The sequence below is a fragment of the Mauremys mutica genome, chromosome 6 (assembly GCF_020497125.1).
Source record: "Mauremys mutica isolate MM-2020 ecotype Southern chromosome 6, ASM2049712v1, whole genome shotgun sequence".
NCBI lineage: Eukaryota > Metazoa > Chordata > Testudines > Geoemydidae > Mauremys > Mauremys mutica.
In genome coordinates, this window is record NC_059077.1 from 88863012 (window position 1) to 88882135 (window position 19124).

At 42.4% G+C, this 19124-nt stretch overlaps 1 protein-coding gene across 12 annotated transcripts in view; it reads left to right on the plus strand.

Annotated features, from left to right (window-relative positions):
* Window positions 1-19124, plus strand: part of RFX3 (regulatory factor X3) — a 238959-nt gene that overhangs the window by 133139 nt on the left and 86696 nt on the right. For all 12 annotated transcript variants that reach the window (XM_045021039.1, XM_045021044.1, XM_045021043.1 and 9 more), the window contains one exon: window positions 12494-12591. In XM_045021039.1, the coding sequence (XP_044876974.1) occupies window positions 12494-12591 (98 nt within the window). The remainder of the gene's footprint in view (window positions 1-12493; window positions 12592-19124) is intronic.

Here is a 19124-nt window from a genome sequence, read left to right on the forward strand (position 1 = left end):
AAGACTGGAACCCCAGATGTTCATAGCTATTCATAGTAATTGTTGGTTTAAGATGAAATTTAGGTCACCAGAAATAATAATAAAGAAAATCACCTATTCATCCAGATTACCTTAACAGCTTTGAATAAATTTTCTAAACTCCTGTTGGTCAGGCTCTTTCCCTTAGCTACTTTCATTAATAATCAGGAATTTATCTCTTTTAACTGTCAAAGTGACTATTTGTTGTGGGTAAGAACTGAGATTAATTAATTGGGAGAGCTGTTCCTAATTTGAAATCACAGTGTAACAGGGCTTCCACTTACTGAGTGCCATCTCCTGGCCAGAGCTCCCCCTAGAGTGCCCTCCCTCAGCTTTCTCACTCCTGGGCCCTTTATGAGCTTTACACAGCCCTTCTTATGTGTAGAACCATTCACCACTTGTGGCTGGTTTAATTACCACAAACAGTTCCACATAGTACTTAATGTCTCAAAAATAAAGTTCAGCAGTGCAACCCAAGAGTTCACAGCTATTTCTGGCTCTTATGCCACCCATACAGAGCTCTTCTGCTGCCAGCATCTGTTCTTCACAGGGTTACCACTCATAGCCGTTTCTTTCTGGAGTTCAGGCTCTTGCTTCCTTCTACTATCTTCTCCCTTATTCTGAGTGAGAAGGCTATCTATATGCTGCCCTCCTCTAGAGAGCGCTTCTAAATTGGCTGGAAGAGAAGAGAGCCTTTCCTCACCCTACAGTACAGTGCTCCTGGTCCTAGTCTCCTAAATGTATGGTGTCCTGTCCTCTGCCACCCAATCCATCTACTAATTCCCCAGGACTGCTTCCTCTCTTCAAAGCCGTTTCCTGGGTCTTTGTTTCAGCTTCCTGGAAATGGAGTCGTCTGGCCCTATCTATTCTTAAAGGGCCAGTATATCCCAGTACATGTACCAAGAGATATGTAATAATATAAAAATCCTGTGTTTTTAATATTTACAAATGAAATAGTTTTTTGTGAAATTTGGATACGAGTTGGCCCTATCTAGACCTTTAACTACATTTGAGGAGTTTACAACAGTTTTTGACTGTGTCAAAAGCCTTTCTAACATTCAGATATATCACAGCTATTGCTTCTCCCTTATTCACAAGACTTCTTACCCTGTCAAAGGATATTAGGTTGGTTTGACATGCTTTGTTCTTGAAAAATCCATGTTGATTATTACTTATCACCTTATCTTTCTTACAAATCAATGTTTTTATTTGATTCATTATCTTTCTGGGTATCAAAGTTCAGCTGACTGGTCTATAATTTCCTGGGTTGTGCTTATTCCCTTTTTTGTAGATAGGTACTATATTTGCCCTTTTCCAGTCCTCTGGGATCTCTCCCATCCTCCAGTTCTCTGAGATAATTGCTAATCACTCAGACATCTTTTCAGCCAGTTCCTTAAGTATTCTAGGATGTATTTCATCAAGCCCCGCTGTCTTGAAGACATTTAATTTGTCTAAGTAATTCTCAACTTGTTCTTTCCCTATTTTAGCCTCAGATCTTACCCCATTTATACTGATGTTCACTATGTTAGTCATCTGATCACTGCTAACCTTTTTGGTGAAAGCTGAAACAAAAAAAGCATTTAACACTTTGGCCATGGCTGCTTTTTCATAGAATCAAATAAACGTTGGGCTGGAAGGGACCTTGAGAAGTCATCAAGTCCAGCCACCTGCACTGTGGCAGGACCAAGTAAAGCTAGACCATCCCTGACTGATGTTTGTACAAATTGTTTTTAAAGCTTCCAATGATGGGGACTCTACGACCTCCCTTGGAAGCCTATTATAGAGTTTAACCCTTATAGTTAGATTTTCCTAATATCTAACCTAAATCTCCCTTGCTGCAGATTAAGCCCATTACTTCTTGTCCTACCTTCAGTGGACATGGAGACCAACTGATCACTGTCCTCTTTATAACAACCCTTAACATATTTAAAGGTTGATATCAGGTCCCCCCTCAATCTTCTTTTCTCAAGACTAAACATGCCCAGTTATTTTAACCTTTCCCCATATTTCAGGTTTTCTAAACCTTTTAACATTTTTGTTGCTCTCCTCTGGACTCTTTCCAATTTGTCCACATCTTTCCTAAATTGTGGTGCCCAGAATTGGACGTAGTACTCCAGCAGGGCCTCACCAATGCTGAGTAGAGTGGGACAATTACTTCCTGTGTCTTACATACAATACTCCTGTTAATACACCCCAGAATTGTATTAGCCTTTTTTGCAACTGCATCACATTGACGATGCATATTCAGTTTGTCATCCACTTCAAGAGCCAGATCCTTTTCAGCAGTACTAGCACCTAGACAGTTATTTCCATTTTGTAGTTGTGCATTTGATTTTTCCTTCTTAAGTGAAGTACTTCACATTTTACTTTATTGAATTCCATCTTGTTCAATTCAGACGAATTCTCTAATTTGTCAAGCTCATTTTGAATTTTAAACCTATCTTCCAAAGTGCTTGCAGCCCTCCCAGTTTGGTGTCATCTGCAAATTTTATAAGCATACTCTCCATTATTGCAGTTATTAATGAAAATATTGAATAGTACTGGACCCAGGACTAAACCCTGTGTGGTCCCACTAGATATGCCCTCCCAATTTGACAACAAACCATTGCTAACTACTCTTTGAGTGCGGTCTTTCAACCGGTTGTGCACCCATCTTATAGTAATTTCATCTAGACCACATGACCCTAGTTTGCTTATGAGAATGTCCTGAGACCCTGTTTCTGTTTTCTGTTATTTTCTTTCCCTCATTGAGTAGTGGTCGTATCCTGTCTTTGGACTTCCTTTTGCTTCTAAAGTATTTTTAAAATGTTTTCTTGTTACCCTTCATGTCTCTAGCTAGCTTAATCTTGTGTGCCTTGGCCTTTCTAATTTTGCCCCTACCTGCTTGTGTTGTTCATTTATATTCATCCTTCTTAATTTGACCTAGTTTCCACTTTTTGTATGACTCTATTTTGAGTTTCAGGTCATTGAAGATCGCCTGAGTAAGCCAGGATGGTCTCTTACCATGCTTCCTATCTTTTCTATGCATTGGTATAGTTTGCTCTTGTGCCTTTAATGATGTCTCTCTAAAAAGCTGCCAACTGTCCTGAACTTTTTTCCCTTAAATGTACTTCCCATGGGATCTTACCTATCAATTCTCTGAGTTTGGTAGTTTCTTTGAAGATAGGACAGCCTTAACTTACACACTTAGTGGGGGGAGGGATAGCTCAGTGGTTTGAGCATTGGCCTGCTAAACCCAGGGTTGTGAGTTCAATCCTTGAGGAGGCTACTTAGGGATCTGGGGCAAAAATTGGTCCTGCTAGTGAAGGCTGGGGGCTGGACTCAATGACCTTTCAAGGTCCCATCCAGTTCTAGGAGATTGGTATATCTCCAATTATTACCTGTTTGTGTGTTAACATACCTGTAAATGTTGGGTTTTCTTAGGAATTTATGGGGGTTTTTTCAGGTCTGTATCCTATCTTCTTTTTCTGTTTTTTTCCTGTTTGTATATAACCCTTTCCTAGTATTAAGATTGCTATACATTTTAACTTTTAGTATCTGTTTTCTAATATGTAATGGAGACTTTTTATTTGAACAACAGTAGTACTATAGAGAAGGATGAAATAAAGTATAATGTGGTCTTTGAAGGACACCTCTCAGTAGTAATGAGGGCTCCAGAGAGATGCCTTTAGAACTAGTAAACATAAACACTACAAATGAAGGTTAATAAGACGGCACGAAAAAACTAATTTATTTTGTTCTCCTTTGAAAAGATTCACAAAATTGAATTATGCAGTTGATCACACAGGGAATAAAAGTCATTAAATGTCTGTTTAGAGAGAGAGAAAGAGCTTGGTCTTGCACAGTAGAGATGTGAAGTTTTGTGCATATATAAGTGCAAGATAAAATGATGAGTAGAACAGGGAGCACATTGGACCCAATCTGGCAACAGTGTGTGATGCAGTGGGCTGCCAAATTATTCTTGCCTAATAGTGGAAATAAGGCTAAAAAAGAGAGGATGTAGCTAAGTGCTACAGAAGTATGCTAAGGAATTTGCTTAATTCCATATTTCCTCAAACATGTCCATTTTCCACTCATATCCCTCCCCAATTTAATTTTGCACTGTTAAGTATAAGGGAGCAAATATAGAAGGGATTGGCACTAGCCCCTACTTCATGCCTCATATTACACAAGCAATTAGAGGAGCTGAGTTAAAATAGATCATGTAATCTATCTAGAGAGAAACATCCATCCACCAACATTTGAACAAATCTTCATATTCATCTCAGAGCACAGCCATAGCATGCAGAAAGGATCATGAGGCTGTATCATTGAGACAGAGATGCACACTTCTATTAATCAAAATTGGGACCTAGTATAAAACCATGTGCAAAACGTAATCATGAACTGATATCAGTCATTTACATGAATGAATATGGACTAAGAATATTGCAGTGTGTTGTTTCTGTGATGCCTACCAAAAGCAATCCAGACTAAGGGGCAGGGCAGGGCAGGGCAGGGCAGGCGGGGGAAGAGATATCTCAGTGGTTTGAGCATTGGCCTGCTAAACCCAGGGTTGTGAGTTTAATCTTTGAGGGCACCATTTAGGGAACTGGGGTAAAAATCTGTCTGGGGATTGGTCCTGCTTTGAGCAGGGGGTTGGACTAAATGACCTCCTGAGGTCCCTATTCTATGATTCTAATGAAGATACTAAGAATGATTCTGAAATCTGAGAAGGAAAAAAATGTATATCCAGCATTATTTATAGGCATGGCAGTTGATATTTTTTAAACTGTTTATAAATAAGAACATAAGAGTGGCCTTACTGGGTCAGAACAAAGGTCCATCTAGCCCAGTATCCTGTCTTCCAACAGTGGCCAATGCCAGGTGCCCCAGAGGGAATGAATAGAACAGGTAATCATGAAGTGATCCATCCCCTGTCGCCCATTCCCAGCTTCTGGCAAACAGAGGCTATGGACACCATCCCAGCTAATAGCCATTGATGAATCTATCCTCCATTAACTTATCTAGTTCTTTTTTTAACACTGTTATAGTCTTGGTCTTCACAACAGTCTCTGGCAAAGAGTTCCACGTTGTGTGAAAAAATACTTCCTTGTGTTTGTTTTAAACCTGCTGCCTATTAATTTCATTAGGTGACCCCTAGTTCTTGAGTTAAGAGGAGGAGTAAATAACACTTCCTTATTTACTTCTCCACACCAGTCATGATTTTATAGATCTCAATCATATCCTCCCTTAGTTGTCTCTTTTCCAGGCTGAAAAGTCCCAGTTTTATTAATTTCTCCTCATACGGCAGCTGTTCCATACCCCTAATAATTTTCCCCCCCTTTTCTGAACCTTTTCAAATTCCAATATATCTTTTTTGAGATGGGGCGACCATACCTGCACTCAATATTCAAGATGTGGGTGTACCATGGATTTATATAGAGGCAATATGATATTTTCTGTCTTATTATCTATCCCTTTCTTAATGATTCCCAACATTGTTAGCTTTTTTGACTGCCGCTGCACATTGAGTGGATGTTTTCAGAGTGTTTTCACTATCCACAGTGACTCCAAGATCTCTTTCTTGAGTGCTAGTAGCTAATTTAGACCCCATCATTTTATATCTATAGTTGGGATTATGTTTTCCAATGTGCATTATTTTGCATTTATCAGCCTTGAATTTCATCTTCCATTTTGTTGCCCAGTCACCCAGCTTATTTTACCCTATTTATTTTATCCTATTTCTCTAATGTTTCTTTCTTAGTGGTTTTAATACAAATACATTTCATTTGAAATTCAAAGTTCCCTGTTGTGCAAAATTTCATTTTTATGGTTCAAGACGATTTCTATTTTTGAATTGAATATTTTTATTCACTTTTTTTTTGTTGACAAACATTTACATCCACATACTGTATAAATTAGTGGTCCATTTGTTCCTCTCGGGCAGCATATTTTACTCAAGCATGTAATTTGTTTTGGTATTGTTTTCTTCTGCAAATAATAATAAAAATAATCACTAAAAAGCTACATCAAAATAAGCATTCATTCTGCCTCTCATTCCATTGGGGGAACACTGATTGCTTACTCCTTCTCTTCTTCCAGTTACTCCAGGCTGGAAACAACCTTCTTTGACAAGAAGAGTCAAAGAAATCTACTGTTAGAACCTTGTTAACCTCATTTGCTTCCTGTGCCAGTCAGTTTATTTCCTGTCTTCTGGCATAGCAGTTCCAACAGCTCACCTGACTATGCTTCCCCTATCCGTAATAATACCAGTTTTAGAGCTTGAACACTATCAGAATGTCATAAATGTTTCAGTATCTTGTGTAACTTACGCCTCAATAGCAGGCTGCTCTTACACTGTCACTAGGGTGACCAGATGTTAAGGGGAAAATATTGGGACCGCCACAGGGGGGCGCTTTTTTTTTTTTTTTTTTTTTTTTTTACACTCACCCATCCGGGAGTTCAAGAGCAATTCAGCAGAGATCCCTTCAGTCGCGGACGGTCTTCGGCAGTATTTCGGCAGGGGGTAATAAACCTTGCCACCAAAGACAGAAGCACCCGCCACCAAAGACCATCCGCGACTAAAGGGACTCGCCGCCGAAGACCAGGAAACAAAATATTGGGACAAATGGCGTCCCAACCGTACTCTGGTCGGGATGTGGGACAAACTCCTCAAAATCGGGACAGTCCTGATTTTTTCGGGATGTCTGATCACCCTAACTGTCACACAGGCAGGAAGACCAATCAGACAGTTTGAGATTTAAAGGGCCTCTGGTGGACACTCTCTCTGAGCCCCCCAGTCTCTGTTCTACCTCACAAGCAAACAGACCACACTGTTAATTTTTTGTTAATCATTTAAATAAAAATTGTCAGGCAAAAATGACATCTAAAACAGAAGAGGAAAGGAAAGAAAAAAATTTCCATAGTGCTACAGTCTAACGCTTAAAATGGTGATGAGTTTTTCCTCAGGCCAAATTCTCCTCAATGAATTGGGCCCCTATATCTGATCTCCTTCACCTCCCATCTGTAAATAGAGAGATGTGTCCTACTCAATCTAAGGCTATGTCTGCACTACATCTCACTGGTGGCAGCATGTAGGATATACGTAGCTACAGGCCACAATGAAAATCCTGCTGTGTCCACATTGTGGGTTTGGCTACACTTGCAGCTGTACAGCGCTGGGAATTAAAGCTGTCTTTGTACAGATGTGTAGGGAAAGCGCTGCAATGTGGCCACACTGACAGCTACCAGCGCTGCAGTGTGGCCAATTTGCAACATTTGCTGCGGTGTTGGGAGTGGTGCATTATGGGCAGCTATCCCAGCGTTCAAATGGCTGCAACGTGCTTTTCAAAAGAGGGGGGTGAGGTGGAGTGTGACAGGAAGCGTGCGGGGAAGAGAGAGAGTGGATTTTTGGAGCTGACACTGTGTCAGCTCCCTGCCTTGCAAGTTCCGACCCCTTTCCCCACCCCTCTCTCATTCACTAAATGCAAATAGCCTTTTGTTTTTTTCCTCACAGACCAGATAAGCAGCTGCTCCAAAACGGACCCCCGCCACCCCCACCCCGCTGCTTCTCTCCTCAAGCAAACACTAGCTGTGAACATTCATCCCCCTGCCTGCCTCTGCTCGAGCAAACAGTAGCTGTGTTTGTTTTTTAGATAAGCAGCTCCGGGAGCCCCGAGTTCACAACAAAACAAAGAGAGGCATCACAACAAAACAAATTGTGTTATCTTTACTTAAAAGCATTATGGGAAGGTTCTGGAGGTCAGTTACAGTGTAGTAAGATTAATCACTGTTTACACTGGCACCCCAGCGCTGCAAGAGCAGCGCTGTTCTCTTTATTCCTCTCGTCGAAGTGGAGTACAACCAGCGCTGTAGCCAGGGAGATACAGTGCTGTATGTGCCTTGCCAGTGTGGACGGAGGAGTAAGTTACAGCGCTGTAAAGCCACCACCAGCACTGTAACTCTCAAGTGTAGCCAAGTCCTGTAACTACATGTGTTGGTGAAAGGCTCTGACAGTGGCGAAAAGCTTCAGTAGCTCCCTACTGTTGGAACCTTTCACCACGGTGAGGAAAGCCTCTGATTGGGGGAGGAGAGGAGGTTGTTTAGAGGGAGAAGGCTCCAACTGCAGGGAGCTGCCAGAGCCTTTCCCTGTTGGGAGAGTCTTTTCCTGTGGAGGGGCAAGGCTCCAGCAGCAGGACACTACACTGCAAAATATAGCTGTGTAGACAGGCTTGGGCAAGTAACGAGTATATAGAATATGTACTTGCATATATACCCGCACCCTTCAGGAGTTTCTTTACTCCACCCATCTAAGCAACGTCTCAGTGGCTACACTGCTGTTTATACCCACACTAGGGGGCTAGATAGGCATGCATTCTACACACAGCCGAAAGAAGCGTGCAGTGAAAATGAACCTTAAGAAGATGTGCCCATTCTCAAGAGTATCAGAGGGGTAACCATGTTAGTCTGGATCTGTAAAAAGCAACAGGTGAGTCCTGTGGCACCTTAAAGACTAACAGATGTATTGGAGCATGAATACCCACTTCATCAGACGCATGTAATGGAAATTTCCAGAGGCAGGTACAACCGCATTTGCTCCAAACCCTCAGGCAGAGACCAACACCTACAAGATCTTCACCAAGCATTCTCAAAACTATGATACCCGCACGAGGAAATAAGGAAACAAATCAATAGAGCCAGATGTGTACCCAGAAGCCTCCTGCTACAAGACAAGCCCAAGAAAGAAACCAACAGAACTCCACTGGCCATCACCTACAGTCCTCAGCTAAAACCCCTCCAGCGCATCATCAGTGATCTACAACCCATCCTGGACAATGATCCCTCCCTTTCACAGACCTTGGGAGGCAGGCCAGTCCTCGCCCACAGATCACCCGCCAACCTTAAGCATATTCTCACCAGCAACCGCACACCGCACCATAACAACTCTAACTCAGGAACCAATCCATGCAACAAACCTCGATGCCAACTCTGCCCACATATCTACACCAGTGACACCATCACAGGATCTAACCAGATCAGCTACAACATCACCGGTTCATTCACCTGCACGTCCACCAGTGCTATATAAGCCATCATGTGCCAGCAATGCCCCTCTGCTATGTACGTCGGCCAAACTGGACAGTCCCTATGTAAAAGGATAAATGGACACAAGTCACATATTAGGAATGGCAATATACAAAAACCTGTAGGAGAACACTTCAACCTCCCTGGCCACACAATAGCAGATGTAAAGGTAGCCATCTTACAGCAAAAAAACTTCAGAACCAGAGAAACTGCTGAGCTTCAGTTTATTTGCAAATTTGACACCATCAGATCAGGATTAAACAAAGACTGTGAATGGCTAGCCAACTACAAAAGCAGTTTCTCCTCCCTTGGTGTTCACACCTCAGCTGCTAGAAGAGGGCCTCACCCTCCCTGATTGAACTAACCTCGTTATCTCCAGACTGAGTCTTGCCTGTATATTTATACCTGCCTCTGGAAATTTCCATTACATGCGTCTGACGAAGTGGGTATTCACCCACGAAAGCTTATGCTCCAATACATCTGTTAGTCTTTAAGGTGCCACAGGCCTCATTGTTGCTTTTTACATTCTCAAGAGGTTTAACATAGATTTGGCTTCGGTAGTGAATGAACTTTTTCTAACTGAAAAAGTCATATGCTTCCTTATAAATATATAATTTAAAATAGGATATAGCTTGATTATTTAACAAGGCTTAACACTTCTTTAAAGTGGTTTTCTTCAAGACAAAATTTTCCAAAACAAAGGCCATCACAAAGGCTTTTTAGCTATATTATTTCTCACTTATCACCATAAAGAGACCATTTAAGTGTCTTGGTTATAGGAAGTCATGGTTTTTCCCTAAAAATGTATTGGATCCAGCTCTAAATTCAGTTTTGAATGAAGTTTTTCTTAAACTTCAAAAATAAAAGCTGTTTGGGAGTTACCTGATCTTTTACATTTTCTCCTCAAATAATTATACACAATATATGCAGTTCTACCAGGGTGGGTGGGAGTGTTTTTCTATAGTAGTATTAAGTCTCTAATATTGGCTGTGTGTGTGGTTGTTTTTCTATAGTGGTATCAAGTCGCTAATATTGACCCAGCAAGGAACCTTTTATTTTCTGAAGGCTTCATTGAGAGCTAACAACTCTGGAAAAACTGATTTTCAGACTCTGGATGTCACTCAACTGTCATTTCCAGCTGCCATGGAACCTTCTAGTTACAACATTTTTAACTCCTAACAGGGTTTCATTATTTTTTTTTTAAATAAGTCAACATACATCCTCCCACCTTTATTCTGAAACATGCTCTCTGGCAAGGTGGCAAAGGAGGTGGAGCATTATCTGTTGCTTTTTATTCATACTGCTGCAAGGATTTTTATGCTTCAGCATACTGAATTAATAAACAAGCTGTAGGAGTGTAAAAATGTATAATTTTTTTAAAAGTCCTGACTATCCTGCTACAATTTTTTTTATTTAAAATATGGATGAAACTATGGAACTTGTCTTTCTTCTTAAATCTCAGATTACAGAACTTGTTTATATGATTCACACAGGGAGGAAAAAAATCCTTAAAAACAGACTTTATTTTTGAAAACTATTATATTCTTCTGTCACTTATCGTGTGAAACAAATTGCAAATTGCAAATTTTGATGGCTTATGAAACATATTGGCACGTTTGAAGGTTGAAAAGTGTGCTTTCAGGACTGACTCAAAGCTTGTTGAAATTACTCTCATAGACTTCAATGATCAGATTCCACCAATGCTTGTAGAGCAATTATGATTTGGGTTAACAATTTAGAATAAGATAGAGGGCACAGGAATTCAAGGAGGATGAAAACATCACTAGGTTTGAATACTCTTGAACAGAGATTTTTGTGTGATGCAATAATTTGTATTACCTCTTTTCATGTACAAAATCTGCTTTGAAGTCAAGTAATAAGACAATTTTTCTTGGATTTCTTGGATTTTCTCATTTCACTTCTTTACTGAGTCTCCCTTTTATAAGGCCAATGATTAGTTGGAGAGTAAACGTATTCAGCCTTGTCTTGTCATATGTTAAGAAATCACCTTTACCACTTGATTAAATTTTTTTGAAAAATAACAGGTCAGGTACTCTTTCCTAAAGAACAGGCTGTGCAAGAGCAGTACTGTCTTTGTACAAATGGTTCACAAAGGAAATATTTCACAAAACTTCTGGCGGTAAGCACTAATTAATCTAACCTTCAAAAAAGGTCATGTCAAAAACCTCCATTTTTTCTATCAAACTTTAGCAGCAATATTAAAGTTTGGGATTGCTTTCAGAATCTAGGCTTTATAGTGAATATGGAGAAGAGTTCCTATAAATCTGTCACAAAATCTCTTTTCTAAATGAATGAGTCAGTACCAGAAAAGAGAGAGTAGAAAAAATCTGTTATAGTCAGAATTTTGCAGAGGTAGTCAGGATGATAGGGATGTTCTAACTGAGAAGTTCTGAAAGAGTCCTTCCTGATGAGCCACAGAATGAAATGAGAACCATGCTAGAGGGGGATTGGAGTGTTGGGAGGCCTTAAGGCATATTCTACCAGGTCCAAGGCTGCCTGACAACAGCATGTCTAAGAAATATTTCTGTCACTGAGATAGGAAAGGTTGCTACCTGAAGTTCAATTCATAAATTTATGCAACATTTACTTTTTTGACGTGGGTTCCAGATATAGGGTGGAATTGTGTTCTGAGCCTACTGAAGTAGGTGACACCTGGGGCAATGGAGTGCAAAGGTGGGTTTAAGTGGGGAAACTCTGCTTTCAATACTCAGAGAAAGGCTTTATCTGTACTGGGGGTTTTGATATAGTTACACTAGTTTCACAGCATTCATGTAAAAAGTGATGCACACGGATGCAGCATACCCCAATTAGCAACTCAGGTATATCACACTAATGCAAGCCAGTTTTTACACCAGTGCATCACATCTATACTAGGGATTTATACCAGCCCAGCTACATCAGTATAGCTGCATTGGAGCAAAAATCTAGGGTAGACAAGGCCAAAGGAAACTTACTTACCTAGGAAATGTAATTCTTAGAATAGATGAACAGCATCGATCCACACTTGTCATCCACTTTCCCTAGTTCTCTTGAGAGTAGATTATGATTTAAATAGAAAGGAACTGGATTGAGTTCCAGGAGGCTGCTGTTGTGAAGGAGCAAATATGTGGTCCACTGTTTTCCAGGTGGTTCTGACTTTGGCACTGAGAGTACATGCACCCCCAAGAGTGTGGCTCTGAGATGTCAATACCGTAATGTGATAATTGTAGTCCTGTCCCACAGCTGTCACATTCTCTATTGTTTAATAACTGTTAGAACAGACATGTGCCCCAACTATTTCATATTGCTTAGTAACCATTAGAACCATTTAGCACTGGACATTCTTTTTGCAAAATACCATGTCCCATAAAGTGCCTGGTGGTTTTTTGTTTTTGTTTTGTTTTTACAGGTACAGCAGGTACAGACCGTGCAGCAGGTACAGCATGTCTACCCAGCACAGGTGCAGTATGTGGAGGGAAGTGACACAGTCTACACAAATGGAGCTATGTAAGTTTATTCATTGCAATTTCTATACTTGACAGGATGTGTGGTTAAATACACATCTCTAATGACATCTTATTGGTTTCAGTTTTTTAAGTGAATGAGAGAAATTGTCAGTGGTTAAAAGCTTGTTCTTTATAGTGTCATTTGAAATAATTCTTGGGAGAAAATAGGAGATGAATTCACATTGTTTAAATATTTTCAGATTGAACTTTTGCCTCAAAATTAATAAATTTATTTCTGCATGGTATATTTCTGCAACTGTTTTAGTTGGACTTACTTAACAATTACATCTACAGTATTCTGTCATATTTTTTAACTTTTAGTTTTAGGGTAAGTTTAAATTCTAGCCATAGAAAGGATTATCTAACTTTGCAGTAAAGTGACCATATCGTAAAAAAAGACTCATGTTATGGGCCACGTCCCCTTCCAATTATAATCCTACTTGCAATTACACTATCTCCCTGTGGCACCTACAACAATTACTCGTGTTTTTACTGTGTTTAAGGAGATGTGTTCTTTCCCTTGCAGGAGGGAAATAAGAGTCACATTGTCTCAGTTAGCTCTACATGGTCCCCTTCTCCAGTTATCTTCCTCTTCCATCTGTGTTGTGGTGTGAGTGCATTTAGCAGCAAGGAGCACACAGAAGCAAGTGTGGTGTCAGCAAAGATTTATTTATTGATAATCCAAAAGTGACACAGCAGAATCAGCTTTACTTCCAGGTGTAGTGACGCTTCTGAAGTTAACTCCTTTAGTGCCTTCCAGCATAACTTGGTCTTCCTCTCTTCCTATGCCTGCTCCCTTCTCCCAGTGACCCACTGCACATACTGCCTTGCTGCTTGTTTTCCTTCTCTCTTGCACATATTACTCAATTATCTATTCTATTCTAGGCAGGGCTGGTAGCACTGCCTGTTATTAAGATTGCCCAACTCTTCCAATTATAAGACCCTATTTTCAGTTTCTTATCACTTTGCCAAACTTTAACCATTTGGGCTGAAATTTTATGTGTTGGGTGTCTGGCCTTGGGCTAAATTAGTCTGAAAAGTTTCAAGTAGAACAGTTCAGCTATTATACATTGTTTTGTCCATTGAAAAAATTCTGGTTATCTTTCCTTTGAAATGCCCTAGTGCCCCCATAATCCTTTGAAAAATTGCATTTCACACATGCTCAGTAGAGACATCTTAGATTTTAGTAGCTATATTTCCCAAAGATTCTGTCTTCAGTGGGCATGCTCTAACCCAGGGCTGAACAGAACTCCCCCTGCAATTGCTGTTCTGGATTGCTACAGGGTGTGCTGTGTGGGGGACCAGAACTGAGAGCAAGGAGTCTCTTTCTCCTCTGCTCTCAGTGACTGTCTTGCTGGGCTCAAACAGCATGGATGAAGAAGCTGCCTGATTTGAATGCAGAGAGAAGAAAAGCCAACCCTGAGGAGGGGTGGCAGTGAGAGTAGATTGGGACAAGGAGCCTGTGGGGTGGAAACTGGGACTGCAAGCTGGCTGTGGCAGAGAGGGAAACTGGAACTGGCTGAGCAAGGAGGCTGGGACTGGGGTCCAGGGGAGACTGGGACTGGCTGAGCCAGAGAGTGGGACCGGCTGGGCAAGACTACTGGAGCTGGGGGAACGAGGGACTGGGAGCCAGTAGATAGCCAGGAGAAAGATCGGATGAAGAGCCAGGGGACCTGATTGGGATTGACTGGGCAGTGCAACTGAGACAAGGGACTGGGAGGAGGCACTAAGGTTAGATGAGGAGCCTGGGGAGAGAGTGCCATTTGGAGCCATTGGGCACAGGGAGCATGGATGAACCACTAGAGGCCAGGACGGAGGGAGTTCAGATGAGGAGCCACGGGGGACAGGTAGGTCTGGGCCTGGCTGGGCAAAGAGACTGGGGACAAAGAGTTGGGGGTAGGGAGGAACTGGAAATGGATGGGCAAGGAGACTGGGACTGGAATGAGAAGCCTGAGCAGTGGAGACTGGGACTGGATAAGGAGCCAGAGATGGGGAAGAAACAGGACTGGGACAGGGACAATTTGGAGGGGATGGGGCAGAAGGGATCATGCTTGAGGAAATGGGCAGAAGAGTCTGCCTGTTACAGCACATTCTCCTCTGGAGCCTGGAATAGAACCCAAGATTCTTCTTTGTCAGTGTAAATCCCAGTGTAGTTGTGCATGCGTCCTGTGCTCATGAGATTGTAGTCTTTTGAATAGCAGCGTCCCTTGAGACCGTTCATGCACCCTGTGCCTCCTTGTGCTCCCATGGGAGGGCATAAAAGCTGGACCAGCTGTGTCCTTTCCATAGTTCCCTTTTACCATCTGTGGCAGTGAAATGTAATCCAGTGATGTCCAACCTGCTATTCCCTTTTCGCAGATATAGTGCCAAACATTGTTTAAATCTTCTCCAGTTGTCTTCCACATTTCTAGAGAACTTCACATCTGGTGGGGCTTTTGTGTAAGAGGCTGGCCAAGACAGCAAAGTCTGCTGCGGGTCATTTGTAGTAGAAGGCCAAGCCTAGGAAAGTGTGCACTTCGGTTACATACCAAGAAACAGGTCATGCTCTGACATATCCACCTTCTCTGGATCTGGGCCTGCTCCCTCCATAGAGATCATGTGCCCCAAATATGTCACCTCGCTAAAGAAAAAGCTGACACTTAGGCCTGGTCTACACTAAGGGGGGGCGGGGTCGAACTAGGGTACGCAAGTTCAGCTACGCGAATAGCTGAACCCTAGTTCGACTGACTTACCCGTCCAGACGCGAACTCCGCGGCTCCAAGGTCGACTTCGCCACCGCCGTTCGCGGTGGTGGAGTTCCGGAGTCGACCGGAGCGCGCGGGGAGTTCGAACTATCGCGTCTTGATTAGACGCGATAGTTCGAACTCCGAGAAGTCGAACTCACCGCGTCGACCCGGATGGTGAGTATAGACCTACCCTTAGTGGCCTTAACTTTCAGACTGGTACCTTTCAAGTTCTTGAGTACTGATTTTCAGTTTCTGCAGATGTTCTTCCAAAGTTCGGCCTATCACAGTGATCTCATCCTGGTGCAAGTCTGCTGACACGATATCCATGAGCCTCTGGAATGTACCTAGCACATTACACAGACCAAATGGCAGCATGTTGAGCTCAAAAAGTCCCTGCTTGGTGCACAATGCTGTTTTAGCGTTATCTTCTGGCTACACCTACATTGGTCAGTACCCAGGTCAAGGGTGGAGAACCATCAGTCTTTAACCAGGCGATCCAATGTGTTGTCAGTGTGGAGCAAGGGATAGGCATCTTTAACAGCTGCATCATTCAGTCTATGATAATCCCTACAGACCCACACACCTCCATGTTTCTTCCACACCAACATCACTGGAGCCGCCTACAGGCTCACAGAGGGCCTAATGAGCCCACTCTCCTCTATTTCTGGTGACCTATTGCTTGAACTCCTGCTGAAAATGGATGGAGATCCTTCCACGTGTTTGTTTGATAGGTCTGGCATTCCCAGAACTGATCCAATACTTTATTAACCCAGGGCATCCCAGATGGTGGGTCACCATGACTAAATATAATTGCATATTCTAACAAAACTTCCCTGTACTGTTCACATCTGTTCAAGCTTCAGACTGTGTTATTTAAACTTGAACTCAAGTCCTAACTTTTCTGCATCTCACTGGGCCTTTCTTCCCAGCCTTTTGTTGCCTTGTCCCTAGTCTGGTTTCAACTTCCTCACATCAACTGGGGTCTTGGTTTTGTGATCTTCCTGCAGGACCAGCATGATACGCGACCAATGGCTTTGTTGACACGTTGGCTAGCCACACCAGCTCCTACCAATCGAGTGTCCAGTGAGGAGCTCCAGCCTATTTGAAGGTTAGGGCTCAATCAGACCACCTTCATCATCTTGGCACCAACCCTTTGATCTGCCTGGGATAATCATCTCAATTTTAGAGGTGCCATCAGATTTTTTTTCTACCACCGCTCCACACACTTCCATCTGTAGTGAACAGGGAAAATCACCTTCCCAACAGTGAACGGGAACAGTTGGTGAAATTCACAATAGCATGGTATTTCTTCAGGAAGTCAGTCTCAATCAGGCATACTGAGTGCCATCTTTTACCAAAAGGAATTTACAGGTTAGTTGTAAAGCCTGGAGGTTGACGACTGTGTGCCACATTCCCAGAACTTGAAGCATTACTCTGTTATCCACCCTGACAGCTAATTTATAGGTTTGATGACTCCTCTCAGTGACAGTGGTATGTGCAATGGTTACCTGGGCATCGGAGTCTAGGAGAGATTGGCACTGTATTTCTCCGATTTCCCCTTCCAGATGGTATCCAGCCCTACTGCACCAGCAATCACCACCTTCTTCTTTGAAATTTTTTTTAGTATCAATGTCCTGTGCTTCCTTGTGCTCCGGTACAAGAACATAAAGGGCATAGCAGCCACAACCCTCCCACAGTTCCCTATTACCACCTGTGGCAGCAAGGCAGAACTTAGACTGTGTCTGATCTCTGCTGCCAGCTGTCAAATATACCTCCCCCACTATCAAGGCTTACTCTGCCCAGGGGCGGCTCTAGGAATTCCGCTGCCCCAAGCAGGGCGGCGCGCCGTGGGGCGCGCTCTGGCAGTCGCCGGTCCCGTGGCTCCGGGGGACCTCTTGCAGACGTGCCTGCGGAGGGTCCGCTGGTCCCGCGGCTCTGGTGGACCTCCCGCAGGCATGCCTGTGGATGCTCCACCGGAGCTGCGGGACCAGCGGACCCTCCGCAGGCATGCCTGCGGGAGGTCCACCGGAGCCGCCTGCTGCCCTCCCGGCAAAATGCCGCCCCAAGCGCGCGCTTGGCGCGCTGGGGTCTGGAGCCAGCCCTGACTCTGCCAGAGCTCAAGCAACATCCTTGGCCTGTTTCAGAAATGTTCCAGTGTCTGAACTCTGCCCGGCAGCTAGGTGGAGCAGTCTGCTCACATTTGTAAAGCACTGTGCACTGCACTTTACTGGTAGATCCAATACCAGATTCAGGAGAGCAGTACTCCCATCCTTGTTTGACTAATGCATCTGGTGCTCTTCATGCCTGCCATCCTGAAGAGGATGCTCTGTGCCAGCCATCTACAGTGGAATCCATGATGACACATACACAAAGAAAGAATGGTTAATCTATAGAAACTGTTTCTTTGAGATATTGTAGTCAGTGTGGATCCCCCAACCCATCCTTCTTCCCTGCCGTAAGAGTCCTCAGAGAACATGGGCTTCAAAACAGGGGAACTTTTTTTTTAATTACTCAATTTTCATGAGTCCAAAGTTTTCTTAAATGCTATGTGTCCGCTGGACTTTAAAACATTTATCTTTCCACGAGTAAGAAATATTGGTTTGAATACTGGATTCTGCAGTGTTTGTCTCCTTGTACAAAAACTGTGTTGCTGTTTATGCTTACATATTTATTTTCACTTAACACATTTTGGAAGTGTCTGTGTAATCAGTAATATGTAGGCTGTATGGTTTGTCAACATTATTCATTTAATGTCACAATGGAATTTCTACATGTATTATTATGCAACCCTGTTTTAGTGCAAGTTTTCTCTTATATAGTTATTCTTGTTGCAGATATATTTTATGTAATTATTTTATATATAGAATATACATGGAGTAGATTTACCATAATTAACTTCTGGGGAAAAGCAAATTACTTACCTGTAATTTTTGTTCTCTGATAAACGTAGACCCTCCCATCCTTCTACCCTTTCTTTAGACTTTTATGCGTTTCTTTTAGTTAAAGAGAAATTTGATAGTTGAAAGCAATGGCATTCTATTAGTTTATCCAACCTCAAGCCATGTGATCTGTTTCTCTTCTAATGGTTTAGAGAGTCTATGCTGGAGAAATTGCCACCCCTTGTGTGTTTGAGAATGTTGCTCTCTAACAGCAAGAATGGGGGACCTATGTCTGTGTGGATCTGCTGGCTATACTTTGCATATGGAGGGCTATGGAGGCTATTGCAGCCCATGAACTGCAATATTTCCTTTCCATGTCTTGGGAATGAAGGATTCTGTTCAGTGTAGCTCCCAAGGAGTGCCCTGCATAAAACCTGTTTATTCAGGCTTTATGCTGGGACATGGGATTCATGCCAAAATGTAAAAGAAGTTGTGATACAGTTGCTATGGGAGCCAAAACTTGGAATTTCTTGACTCTTTTGCAGGTGAATTACCACCTGTGCACATTAACATAACATTTATATTAGACACATTAGAGAGTGTCTATAGTAACTGTAGAAAATTAGCGTTCCCCAGCATACAACTATAACACCTTAAATGTAAATTTATATTTGTCTTCTTTATTTCTATATCCTCTCATACCCTCTGGTGCATTAGGCACCCACTAGTTTCTGCCACTTATTTCGGTCTTGTGCTGGTCTATTCAGGCTTCTGGGTGTCACGTTAATGGATTTGGCTTCTTGCTCTGTTATTCTGCATAATGTTTCTCTAGGTCACCCTCTTTTTCTCTGTTCATGTTGTCTCCATATTATCATTTGATGTGGAAATTGTGTTGGTGGCATCCTTAAAGTGTGTCCTGAAAAGGTTCA